Source organism: Leptodactylus fuscus, chromosome 3 (genome assembly GCF_031893055.1).
Source record: "Leptodactylus fuscus isolate aLepFus1 chromosome 3, aLepFus1.hap2, whole genome shotgun sequence".
NCBI classification, from domain to species: domain Eukaryota; kingdom Metazoa; phylum Chordata; class Amphibia; order Anura; family Leptodactylidae; genus Leptodactylus; species Leptodactylus fuscus.
The window spans coordinates 108,041,010-108,055,443 of NC_134267.1; the positions used below are offsets into that span (position 1 = coordinate 108,041,010).

Genomic DNA, 14,434 nt, shown 5'->3' on the forward strand with positions numbered 1-14,434 from the left:
TAAATTGCAAAGCTTCAAGAGATAGGATTGAAAAAACATTTTTTGTCAAGTATGGAGCTGGGTATGGTGTCTTTTTAAAGGGGACAGGAGGATGTTTTTCATTATACCATTTGGGGGAAGCTCTGATGATTCTCACTTTTTATTCAGTTTTTTAAGAGGCAATGTGTTGAAAAAACACCATTTGGCTATTTTGATTCTTTCCCCGCAACACTGTTCATCGTATGGGATAAATATTTTAATAATTTGGGAAGCAAGCACAGGAAGTTCTCAGCCATCTCTCTCTCACACACACATAGCAGAGAGTAGCAGAGTGTGCTCGCTGGAAGCTAATTAGCATGTAAATAAAAATACGAGCTCATTCAAAAACTACTGAGGCAATTGGCGTACAAAAGGTAGGTGTGGAATAACGTTTCTAAAGGCTATGCAAGTATGTGATTAGTTAAAAATGACTTTTCCCAATGATAGAGACCCTTTAATTAATTCCACCCATAATCACTGAAATAAAGGAGGAAAAGCTCTTAGTTGCCCCCTTCAGCTGTGATCACCTAAGAGAGCTGAACCCAGACTCAAGACTGCAAAAAATACTAACTCAGAGACAAGTAGAACGAAGGGGCGCAGCCCCTGGATGTGTACTTCTACCCTTTAGTTTCATTGATCGGTAGGGGTCTCAGCACTTAGACCTACTCACCATTCAGAACTTCTGAATAGTCACTAGAACATGTCAAAAGGCTCAGGAAATGGCAAGTATGCTTTAATCCAGACAGAAAACAAAGCTAACTGTAGATTAAATTCCTGTCTGTATGAAACACAGGTATAATATATTACTAACTGAAAGAGCAAGAAAATCATGAAAGATTTTTTTTTTTTTACAGATTTTAAGCCACATCCTGGTTCCCATTCCACATTCAGAAGTTATATAAGGGATACCAGACCAATAATGTAATAGTAAGATACTTTGATTACAGATGGGTCTTACCTCAGCAATCTGCTGAGTGGCTGTGAGTCGGAGACATTCCTTTTCTAATAACTCGAGCTTTTCCAGTTTGTCCTGTATATTATCCCTCTTTAGAAAAGTCTATGGATACATTGAGGAAGACCATTTAAATAATCTCTGCAGAGCAAACATGTCTAAGTCAGTAAATATCTGCACAGAACAGGTCTAATGTCCTTAAAGGGGTTCTCCCACCTCAGCCTTTCAGCCAGGCTGTATGCAGTGTTTTCTTCTCACTTCTTGCATTTCTCTCCCTCCAGCTCAACGGGACACACAACACTTCTGCATGTATGTAGAATCTTGTATAGAACGGTCTCAGAATTATCTGTGCGTTTACATACAGAGATAACAGACCAAGCTTTATCAGCAAAGTGCAATTATCTGAACGGATTGTCCTGATGGCACTGAGTAAGTGACATCACTTTCCCTATCTCCCAAGTCCATGGTTATAGCGACACTGTGTAAACAGTGGGAGGAATAAAGTCACATAGCAGGAGAAGAAAGCTAAATTTCTAAAGCTATATATATATATATATATATATATATATATATATATATATATATATATATATATATATATACATATACACACACACATAGGATCCTTGAGATGGGACAACCCCTTTAAGTACTCTTACTGGAATTAAAGTGTGTGAATAACAAGGTAGTATAAGCACAAGTATAAAGACATTCTACATAGTCAGTAGGCTACAAACACACACATGTAAATACATAGGTGTATAATTTATAATAACTGATCGAACATGTAAATGTACCTGCTGATCCATAATGGTGTTCTTATCCACTTCGGCATGCAAAACCATTCTCCTCATATAGTTTAGTTGCTTCTCAAGGAGCAAGCATCGCTCCTCAGCAGCATTTAGCTGCACAATCACATCTAATATTGGGAGAAGAAAGAATGGCACATGTTTAGGAAGATTCAATATATAATGCATACAGTATATTTTAGCATAGTTTTAGATGGAAGGAAGCAAAGCATACTGCACCTTTTATTCAGTCTTAAAAACTGAAGGCTGAAGGAACCTTTAACACTGCAGTCAGCCGAGATGGACACAAGTGGAAAGTATTCAATTTGTATCAGTCATTTCTAAATGTTTACTGCCCTCTGACGGATAAAAACCATTACGTGAAAGTACCTGAACTTTCACAGTTAAATTTGTTGCCATGGTACATGCATATTCTGGTGCAATTTCAAGCTCAAAACATCCAGTGCAATATCCTTACAAAGAACCTAACTATAAATAGATAAAAAAATATGCAAATCTATTCTGCAGGATGTAATTAGGAGAACAGTGCCTCTGTATGCCGCCCTCTAGAGGGCAGCCTCCTTAACATCATGCATGACTCAGTTAATAAGCCTACTAACATGATGCGGATTTATTAAATCAATTAAATCCGCATCGTTAGTAGGCTTATTAACTGAGTCATGCATGATGTTAAGGAAGCTGCCCTCTAGAGGGCAACATAAAAAGGCATTGTTCTCCGAATTACATCCTGGAGAATAGATTTGCATATTTTTTACCCAGAATCCCTAGCAGAGCAGGAATGACTTGTAAGTCTCCGTACGCCTAAGTAGGCACACACTCTCCCTAATGTGTATAAATATATAGTAAAAGGTTTCCTACAGTCATAAGAACACAAACGCAACTAAAATCTCTGAACTTATAATGTGTAAGTACATTATTATGTAACAAAAAAAAAGCATGCTGTATAACTGCACTCTGCCTATATATTTTACATAAGTGCTGTAAATATACATTGACACTTCTGTGCCAATCGGTAATAGGGACCATCTATCAACTGTGTCATCTATAATACTGGCGCCTTCTCATGCAGTAGATATGTCTGTCATCTACCTCTGGCCCTCAACAGCTATATCCTTTCCTTTTACCAAAAGTTCAAGACATACCAAAGTTTGAGTTACATCCCTTTGAATTATGTATCTTTGACTGGCAGCAAGACAGTTGACTGACACTCATATTTAACATTAAGTACAGCAATCCCCCTTACACTACGCTTCAATATACAGTACAGACCAAAAGTTTGGACACACCTTCTCATTCAATGAGTTTTCTGTATTTTCATGACTATGAAAATTGTAGATTCACACTGAAGGCATCAAAACTATGAATTAACACATGTGGAATTATATACTGAACAAAAAAGTGTGAAACAACTGAAAATATGTCTTATATTCTCGGCTCTTCAAAGTAGCCACCTTTTGCTTTGATTCCTGCTTTGTACACTCTTGGCATTCTCTTGATGAGCTTCAAGAGGTAGTCACCGGAAATGGTTTTCACTTCACAGGTGTGTCCTGTCAGGTTTAATAAGTGGGAATTCTTGCCTTATAAATGGGGTTGGGACCATGAGTTGTGTTGTGATAGTCCTACTGAATAGACTGTTAGCTGCTTTTTTCTTGCCACAGTACAAATTCTAAGTAAAGAAAAACGAGTGGCCATCATTACTTTAAGAAATGAAGTTCAGTCAGTCCGAAAAATTGGGAAAACTTGAAAGTGTCCATCAAGCGCTACAAATAAACTGGGTCACATGAGGACCGCCCCAGGAAAGGAAGACCAAGAGTCACCTCTGCTGCAGAGGATAAGTTCATCCGAGTCACCAGCCTCAGAAATCTCAGGTTAATGGCAGCTCAGATTAGAGACCAGGTCACTGCCACACAGAGTTCTAGCAGCAGACACATCTCTACAACAACTGTTAAGAGGAGACTTTGTGCAGCAGGCCTTCATGGTAAAATAGCTGCTAGAAAACCACTGCTAAGGACAGACAACAAGCAGCAGAGACTTGTTTGAGCGAAAGAACACAAGGAATGGACATTAGACCAGTGGAAATCTGTGCTTTGGTCTGATGAGTCCAAATTTGAGACCTTTGGTTCCAACCACCATGTCTTTGTGCAATGCAGAAAAGGTGAACGGATGGACTCTACATGCCTGGTTCCCACCGTGAAGCATGGAGGAGGAGGTGTGATGGTGCTTTGCTGGTGACACTGTTGGGGATTTATTCAAAATTGAAGGCATACTGAACCAGCATGGCTACCACAGCATCTTGCAGCAGCATGCTATTCCATCCGATTTGCGTTTAGTTGGACCATTATTTATTTTTCAACAGGACAATGACCCCAAACGCACCTCCAGGCTGTGTAAGGGCTATTTGACCAAGAAGGAGAGTAATGGGGTGCAACGCCAGATGGGTGAGCTGGACCGCAGAGTGAAAAGGGCCAACAAGTGCTAAGCATCTCTGGGAACTCCTTCAAGACTGTTGGAAGACCATTTCCGGTGACTAATGCCTTCAGTGTGAATCTACAATTTTCATAGTCATGAAAATACAGAAATCTCTTTGAATGAAAAGGTGTGTCCAAACTTTTGGTCTGTACTGTATATCTAGGAAAATGCAGACTAATAAAATTATTTTTTCTTGTTGAATACTTTAAATTGGAAACATCTCTTTATTTACAATTCAGTAAACCAGCAGTGTCTACAATTCTGCATGACAAGAGTTGGACAGATAACTATGTAACCACTTTAGACTGCTTGACCTTGTTGCACTCCTTTCTTAAAAACAACTCAAAGCAAATGCATTGAGAAACCTGCCAATTACCAAATGCAAAACTTACCATTTTTTTGTTTTACAGCTTCATGCTGAGCGGAGTCAGTCTTCTCTTTGCTAAACCAAACCTTCTTATATTCTGCAGTCTCCATGGGCGGGTTTGTTAAGTGGTTTTGGGCTTTAGACTTCTCTAGTTCAAGCCGAGAAATCTTTTCCTGAAGAGTCTTCAGCGCAGATACAAGAGCTGTTGTATAAAAATGTCAAATAATTCAACTTCCCCTCGTAAAAAAAATAACTAAATAAAAACAAAACAGGTTAAAGCATGTTCCAGTTAATGGGAAATTATCTGCAGTAACCAGGCACTGCCATAGTGGACAGAGCTATTTGCTTTCAGCGGTGCCCTCTATATTAACTGACTGTGAGAGGTCTGACATATAAAACTCCTACCAATCTGAACAAAATTGCCATATTTTAGGAGACACGAATGGTCCTCTTGAACAATAGCTGAAAGTCGGGTTTATCAGCAATAAGTTGTTTATAAACCTAAATCACAATACCTTATAGAGGTGATTCTAAAACTTCCATATTTGTCTCTGTTAGGGTGGGTTCACAATACCATCATTAATGTCAGTTGCTGCCATCTGTCATAGAAGACAGCAACGGACATTAACTGTCGCAGAGAATGGACACAGGCTGAGTATGTGTCTGTCCATATGGACACTCATGTATACAACATTAAAGGGGTTGTCCCATCACAAGGATCCTATCTATACTGCTTGATAATGTGAATGTAAGACTTTTCCTTAATACATTGCTTCAGCAAAACGGCTTTGTTTGTCCACTATCTTACTTTATTCATTTCTCTGTTGACACATCCCATGACTTATCTGGTCAAAAGTCAAGTGATGTATCTGCCTGCTCTGAGGGGGGAGGGAGGAGGGGCTAAATGCACGGGAGCGAGCCTGGAGGGGGGTAGTTTACACTTTGGGGGGGGGGGGGGGAGAAGGGGCCGCCAATACAGACCCGGCATCCGCTGTAATAGAGAGGCGGATGCCGGGGAGTGTAGACGCCGGCACAGGTGCCTGTGACATTGCTACGCTCCTGCCCTGCATGAAGCTAGCAGCTGCAGGAGCGATGCTGCTATTCCGGAGGGGAGGGGGGGGGGGGTCGGAGGAGCGGAATAGCAGCATCGCTCCTGCAGCTGCTGGCTTCATGCAGGGCAGAAGCGTAGCGATGTTACAGGCACCTGTGCCGACGTCTACACTCCCCGGCATCCGCCTCTCTATTACAGCGGATGCCGGGTCTAAATTGCATTGTGAAGGCTGTACGTCCGATGCCTACCTGCATCAGGAGCGCACACGCAGGGCCAGCGGCATAGAAGCGGCGTCTTCTCGCCGCTGGCTTTGCATATGTAACCCCGCACACCAATGATGCAACAAAGCCGGAAAAAAGAAGAATTTACAGTATCGAAGACTGGCGAGTATGTGACATGGGAATACCCCTTTAAGGACGCTGTCTTCGCTCACATTTGTTTACTTTTCTGATGGAAGAAAAAAAAACAGATGTGCATGCAGGACTTTTTCTTCCATTACAAAAGTAAACAAACATGATGGAAGATAGCATCTGTAAGGTTATCAAAATTAGTCAGGGCAAATGAACACAGACTCTGTCTGCATCCATTACTCTGCCACAGTTACACAGTTATGATGGATGATAGCAATGGGCATTAACAACCTTTTTTTTTAAAAAAAAATTCTTTATTTTTAATTTTGAATTTTTTACAATTATGCATAAAAAGATTAAACAAGAAGTGGGAACCCATCTTTAGTCAGCAGTGGAGCCCCTTTTTATTAAAATGGTTGTTTTATTCATATGTAAATGAGGGAAGAAGTCCTTTGCTTGGAAATCTAGAGCTGAGGCTGAACCTCAGGCAAGCTAAAACACACCCCAAGCATCTTTACCCCTTTTTTGCATATTAATAAAACTTCAGTTTACATGAAAATAAGGCTCCAATGCTGAATAACAGACATATTTGGAAACTGCAGAATCCTCTCTACAAGGTAATGGGATTAGGTTTAGAATTAATTTAAAGGGTTCCCATCTCCATGTTTCAGCAGCTTTGCCTGCTGTCTCTTCTTCTCACTTACTGTATTCCTTAATAAACAGTCAAAGTCACTTTCCCCTCAGCTTGCTAAACAGGACACTATGAAGTATCATAATGCTTATTATGATTAATAGAAATCTAATATAAATGCAGATCAGATAACAGGCACATGCTTCTAGAGCAGGATTCAGTGTTATCTGTGTGTTTACATAAAGAGATAACAGACTTGGCTTTATCAGCAAACTGCAATTAGCTGCACTGATTGTCCTGCCAGCAGAGCTGTAGATAATAGTGAGAGCAGTAAGTGATGTCACTTGTCCGATCACACAGGTCCGGTCTATGGAAACACTGCGTAAACAATTGGAGGAATAATTTGACATAGCAGAAAAACAAATCAGCATTGCTAAAGCAATAAATATAGGAAAACTCTTAAATTTACATAAGCTAGATAGGATAATTGAGTTGGGAATACCTCTTTAATACTGACAGCATTAAATATTTTGTTTTTGGGGACAAAGGTCTGCCAGCGGTGGTCACGACTATCCATTTATCTTTAATTTTTTTAAAAGGTCATCAGGTAGTAAATGCCCATTTCAACCAACAAAATGTGTATGGCCAGCATAAGAATGTGTCATCAATATCAAAAGCCTGGAAAACCATTTTAAGAACACAATGAGTTTAGAATGCAGAAAATTTATTGGCACACAGTTCTTAACCTGTTGCTTCACCATACTACACATTTACAGCTTGGAAAGAAGCACACTAGTGAACCATGTTGTTCACTAATTCTATGTCATGAACTTGGCAGTGCAGAACATACAGCCGACACCCTGATGCAATGTCAGAGATCGGAGAAAACTCTATTCCCAGACGTTTAATCCCTTGAATACCATGGTCAATAGCATCCTAAAATTATGCCAACTTGACCTCCATAAAAAAAAGTCCTCAAACGGCTATTGATAGGAAAAGAAAAAAGTTATGGTGTTCAGAATGCAACAATGACAAAATAAATGGATGTGACCTGGAGGAATTAATATATTTGGTGCCAGTTTTTTTTTTTTTTGTGTAACTGACAATTTTCCAGGGTGTGGCGACTGCTTACTGTTACTGCTTCCATAACACCTAGCATTTCCTATACCAGTCTTAATTAAAATACATATTGCAACAGTGGTGGAATGTATTAATAGACTCTGGCCTCTTAATACTCCAGAAACAGCACCCCAGATCCAGAAACTGTATCTCACACCAGTTTTCTGGCATCAGTTATGGCAAACTTGTTCGGCTAAGGCACCCGTGCCTTGGTCCACCTTGCTCTCTGCCCACTTTTGTAAAAAGTGGGAGGAGAATACAAAGAGGGAAGTGGCGCGTCACTGGTGCAAAAGTGGCTTGCACATCGATGTCCATCTATACCAGTTTCCTGACATAGAGGGAATCGTGAATTCCCCCAAGGTTGTAGTGATTTAGCCCTTTGTTAAAGAGTCCTTTCAGATTCATGTGAAAATACATATTGTGCAGAACTTACAAACACTTTTATAGCAGAAACTCCTTAGAGCATCTATATGCTTATTCCATACAGAAAATAACAGCGAACTCTTATGTTACCTGTACTATTCGGAGCTTCTAGAATATCACATGAATGAGAACTGTGGTGCTTCAAAGACGATGATATCAGTTTTCTTGAAGATGAAGACTTGGACTCCAGGAGGTCCGCAATAGGAATAGAATCAGGAGGACAACAAAAGCTGGCAAAGTAGCTGTCCTTCAGCACAGAGTCCATTTTATACTACAAGATATAAAGAACAAACATACATCACAATTGGAGAGAAAAAAAAAAAGCTTTTTGCAATGGTAAAACCAATTTCAATGCCTGGTTCTTATAAAAGTCTACGAGTCTAAGTCTTATAAGAGTCTACCACCACCCAAATGTCTTTTAAACAACTTACCGTATATACTTGAGTATAAAACGTCTTTTTCAGCACAGTTTTTATGCTGAAAGAGCCCCCCCCCCCCCCCCGGCTTATACTCGAATCACTCAACACAGACTGCAAGAACCTGCATAAATCAAGTGAAGGGGGAGTGTCCTTCAGTGGTTGGTACAGTGATGCTATAGGAAACTCCCCCTTCACTAGCAAGAGAGATGAAAGTAAAGTGAAAGTAACACACACGGTACTTGCTGGGATTACTATGCCTATTAATGTCAGGCATTTGGGGTTATTAATTTAGTTTTAGTAACTCCATGTGCCTCACATTAAAGGGGCTCTATCAGCAAAATTTTGCTGTATGAGCCCCACATATGCGTGAATAGCCTTTAAAAAGGCTATTCAGGCACCGGTAATCTTATTTTAAACCCCCGTCCCGTTTTAAAATAAAACTATAAAAACATATAGGTAAATCATACTTGAACATGCATGGTGGGCAGTGATTCACGATCTGACGTCATCTACTGGCACGCCTACCTCTTCTCTCTTCTTGCAGTGAAGCCCTCTGGTCCTGGCTCTTCCACGACTTCAGCGTTCTCTTCTACCGGCGTGATGGCTTCAAATCCCGCGCCTGCGTGAGCATGCGCAGTATGCTCGTGAAGTTGTAAAGGGAATTGAGCATCCTGAGCGCCGAAGCCTGCGCAGTAGCGCTCTGGAGGGAAGCACTACTACGCAGGCGTGGGATTTGAAGCCATCACACTGGAAGAAGAGCACGCTGAAGGCGTGGAAGTGCCAGGACCAGCGGGCGTCGCTGCAAGAAGAAAGAAGAAGTAGGCGTGCCAGAAGATGACGTTGGATTGTGCACGACCGCCCACCGTGCACGTTCAGGTATGATTTACATATACACTCACCAGCCACTTTATTAGGTACACCTGTCCAACTGCTCGTTAACACTTAATTTCTAATCAGCCAATCACATGGCGGCAACTCAGTGCATTTAGGCATGTAGACATGGTCAAGACAATCTCCTGCAGTTCAAACCGAGCATCAGTATGGGGAAGAAAGGTGATTTGAGTGCCTTTGAACGTGGCATGGTTGTTGGTGCCAGAAGGGCTGGTCTGAGTATTTCAGAAACTGCTGATCTACTGGGATTTTCACGCACAACCATCTCTAGGGTTTACAGAGAATGGTCCGAAAAAGAAAAAACATCCAGTGAGCGGCAGTTCTGTGGGCGGAAATGCGTTGTTGATGCCAGAGGTCAGAGGAGAATGGCCAGACTGGTTCGAGCTGATAGAAAGGCAACAGTGACTCAAATAGCCACCCGTTACAACCAAGGTAGCCAGAAGAGCATCTCTGAACGCACAGTACGTCGAACTTTGAGGCAGATGGGCAGATGGGCAGCAGAAGACCACACCGGGTGCCACTCCTTTCAGCTAAGAACAGGAAACTGAGGCTACAATTTGCACAAGCTCATCGAAATCGGACAATTGAAGATTGGAAAAACGTTGCCTGGTCTGATGAGTCTCGATTTCTGCTGCGACATTCGGATGGTAGGGTCAGAATTTGGCGTCAACAACATGAAAGCATGGATCCATCCTGCCTTGTATCAACGGTTCAGGCTGGTGGTGGTGGTGTCATGGTGTGGGGAATATTTTCTTGGCACTCTTTGGGCCCCTTGGTACCAATTGAGCATCGTTGCAACGCCAAAGCCTACCTGAGTATTGTTGCTGACCATGTCCATCCCTTTATGACCACAATGTACCCAACATCTGATGGCTACTTTCAGCAGGATAATGCGCCATGTCATAAAGCTGGAATCATCTCAGACTGGTTTCTTGAACATGACAATGAGTTCACTGTACTCCAATGGCCTCCACAGTCACCAGATCTCAATCCAATAGAGCATCTTTGGGATGTGGTGGAACGGGAGATTCGCATCATGGATGTGCAGCCGACAAATCTGCGGCAACTGTGTGATGCCATCATGTCAATATGGACCAAAATCTCTGAGGAATGCTTCCAGCACCTTTTTGAATCTATGCCACGAAGAATTGATGCAGTTCTGAAGGCAAAAGGGGGTCCAACCTGTTACTAGCATGGTGTACCTAATAAAGTGGCCGGTGAGTGTATGTTTTTATAGTTTTATTTTAAAACGGGGCGGGGGTTTAAAATAAGATTACTGGTGCCTGAATATCCTTTTTAAAGGCTATTCATGCATATGTGGGGCTCATACAGCAAAATTTTGCTGATAGAGCCCCTTTAACAGCAGTTAAAGCTAATATGTGAGACATATGGAGGTAATAATAAAGTGCCTTAATAATGTTTAATGTAATAATTATTACCTCCATGTCTCTCACATATCAGTAACCCACTCAGTTAATGTAATTTTATTGGTATCTATTTTAATTTTTAAATGATGATGTGATGATGTTGAGCTATGTGGAATGCCCCTTCTGACAGTGGGGAGAGATCAGTGCCGAAACTAACGTCACCAATATCTCCTCCAACGGGGCACATACCGAGAAAGCATACAGTGCACTAAATTTAGTGCATGGCTTACAGCGAGGGGCACATCTGCGATGAGGGGAGATAAGTCCTCAGGCAGCAGATTTGAGCTTCTTTTAGGGGCCCTCTAGGTCACCGGTATGTAAACTGCATTTGAGGCTGGAAAACCTCTTTGTCCTACTTGCTATTTTACAATACTGGTTTTAAGTCAGTCAGTTTATAACTACTTACACATCACCAACAAAATCCATAAATTCAACTGTGAATATCTAGAAAACACCATAAAAATATCCATCCTCTGATTTTTAACGTTCATGCAGTGACTCATTGTCACTTTATAATTTAATGAAGGGTGACTTCACATTTCCAGGCAAAAGGAACAATTTTAATTGTCTCATTGATTCTATTTTTACGTTTTGAGTTTTTTTTTCACAGTATTTCAGTTCGTCTTTATCATGAAATTCAACAGCCACACCATCTGTCTAAATGATCTAAATCTTGCAGATATTAGCATATTCTACCGTAGAATACAGACAGTAATGAAATCTAGCCTACGACAGATGGTATAAGGATATCCTTCAAAACAAGGTTACGTCATATGTTGCCCATGTCATGTGAAAGTGAATATGCAGAATTCTCTGCATTTAAAAAAAGAATTCTATTTTTTTTTTTTTAGACTTAAACCTTCATTCAGGGGTAAACCGAAGAGAAAAATAAAAGACATTCAACTGCATTAACATAGGTTAAGAAGAAAAGAAAAAGCATTGATGTCACCTAAGATAAGCTGTGGGATACACTTGGAATTTACCTATCCGTAGCAAAACTAAGTGATTCCACTAACTGTACATTACCTGCATTATCAATTCCTACATCTATTGTAACCTAATAATATATTTCATTTAGTCTTCCTGCACATGCCCATATTAGGGTATGTTCACACAGTGGAAACCTTTTTAGCCATGTGAATGAATGGGCCTAATCGGGAGTGAGTCTCGAGCCGCGGCTGATTCACCCACGGACTCCACGGGAAGTTAGGGCATGTCGCTTCTTTTTCCAGCTAGCTGAAAAAAAAATCCCTAGTGGGGAAAAAAAGCGAGCGACTCGAATGGAATTGAATGGGAGCCTTTTTGCAGGCGGATTTTCAGGTGGATTCTGCATCAAAATCCGCCTGCAAAAAACTCAGTGTGAACAGACCCTTATGGTTCTGTTTTGTATGACTCTATAATGAAGGAAATAAGTATTTGATCCCTTGCTGATTTTGTAAGTTTGCCCACTGACAAAGACACGAACAGTCTATAGTTTTAAGGGTAGGTTAATTTTAACAGTGAGAGATAGAATATCAAAAATAAAAACCAGAAAATCACATTGTATACATATTTGCATTTTGCATAGAGAAATAAGTATTTGATTCTTCTGGCAAACAAGACTTAATACTTGGTGGCAAAACCCTTGTTGGCAAGTACAGCAGTCAGATGTTTTTAGTAGTTGATGAGGTTTGCGCACATGTCAGGAGGAATTTTGGTCCACTCCTCTATGCAGATCATCTCTAAATCATTAAAGAGGACCTTTCGTCATTTGGGGCACATGCAGTTTAATATACCGCTAGAAAGCAGACAGTGCGCTGAATTCAGCACACTATTGGCTTTCCCCTTCTGTGTCCCCGGTGAAGAGCTATCGGTGCCGTTACTGTAACGCTTCACTGTCAGAAGGGCATTTCTGACAGTCAGTCAGGAACGTCATTCGTCACAGTAGCGCCGATTGCGCTGTACTGTGAGAGCGGTGAGGAACTCCCCCTCCCCTCCTGATAGTGCTCATCCATAGACGAGCACTGGTGAGGGGGGGGGGGGGGGGCGGCATTCACTCAGCCTGCTAGGATGGCCCGTACTTGACATTATTAAATGAGAATAAGTTGTCTGAAAAGTCTGTGACCATTTAACCCATTGTTGAAATGAAAAATTTGGGCCCAGAGGCCTGTTTTATTTGAAAAAAAAAAGCAATTTCATTTTCACATTCCAATGTTAATAAATTCATGAAATACTTGAGGTTTCAAAATACCCACTTTACTCCTTGATAGGTTTCTTGAGGTTGTAGCTTCTAAAATAGGGTCAAGTAATGAGGATATCCACTGTTCTGGTATCTCAGGGACTCTGCAAATGCATCATAGTGGCTGAAAATGACTCCAGCAAAATAGGTGTTCAAAAGCACAGCGACGTTCCCCCCTTTCAGCCTGTGTCCAATCAGCAGTTTACATTCACATGTGGGATTATTTCCTTCGTTGGGGGAAATTGCATAACAAATTCTTGGATGCAGTTTCTCCCTTAAATGTGTGCATTTTAGGACTATGTGAACTTGCTATTAGAAACCTTTTTTTTTTTTTTCTTCATTCCCATGAAAAACTTTCAAAATGAGGTTTTGAATTTTTTGAGGGTGCAGGCTCTTAAAATAACCTTCAGAATGGAGGTGGACCCTAAAAAATTCAATAACAAACAAGATGATACAGACAAAGCAGGGATATGGTATCTAAAATGTATTATCTAATTTGTGTGCTATGACTGTGTGAAAAGCAAAGCATTTCACGTACTGAAATTGCAAATTTTTTCAAATTTTCTATTTTTTTTTTTTTTATAAAAAAGCGAAATAATTAAAATAAATAAATTGACCAAAGTTCAATTTGTCACGAAAAAAAAAAATCTCAAAATTACTCAGGTAATTTAAAGCTGACATATCATATTTGAAAATTGGGACTATGTCCTTAAAGGGGCTCTATCACTAGGAAAAGTCATTTTTAACTAATCGCATCTTTGCATAGCTTTTAGAAAGTCTATTCCACACCTACCTTTAGTATATAGATTGCCTCAGTGGTTTCTGAATAAGTCCGTTTTTATTCATATGCTAATTAGATCGTGCACTCCTTTCCTGTTGTTTCCTATGGGAGACTGCTGCTGCTGACTCAGCATCCTGTTTGCCTCACACACATAGGAGATAATAGAAGTGAGGAGGCTGCTGGGAACTTCCTGAGCTGGCTGAAAGCTCATTAGCATATGAATAAAAAAAAGGAGTGATTCAGAAACCACTGAGGCAAGCTACATACTATAGGTAGGTGTGAAGTAGCATTTCTAAAGGCTATGCAAGCATGTGATTAGTTAAAAATGACTTTTCCCAGTGATAGAGCCCCTTTAAAGAGGACCTTCCGCCTCCACCAATTCTAGTTCTCAGCATTTATTATTAGGTGTCGCTATACTGATCTCAGGGCAGTTGGAATGGTCTCTCTAGCCCTCACCGTTCCTGAGCAATCAATGGTGTTTTGGTGCTTGATACACTATTTAGGCTCTG

General features: G+C 40.7%; 1 protein-coding gene across 1 annotated transcript in view; it reads right to left on the reverse strand.

The window, feature by feature from the left end:
• Positions 1-14,434, reverse strand: part of CEP57L1 (centrosomal protein 57 like 1) — a 35,561-nt gene that overhangs the window by 14,719 nt on the left and 6,408 nt on the right. The window contains exons 2-5 of the mRNA XM_075268153.1: positions 8,280-8,460; positions 4,641-4,817; positions 1,768-1,889; positions 977-1,075 (exon numbers count right to left, since the gene is read on the reverse strand). Of these exons, the coding sequence (XP_075124254.1) occupies positions 977-1,075; positions 1,768-1,889; positions 4,641-4,817; positions 8,280-8,454 (573 nt within the window). The 5' untranslated portion in view covers positions 8,455-8,460. The remainder of the gene's footprint in view (positions 1-976; positions 1,076-1,767; positions 1,890-4,640; positions 4,818-8,279; positions 8,461-14,434) is intronic.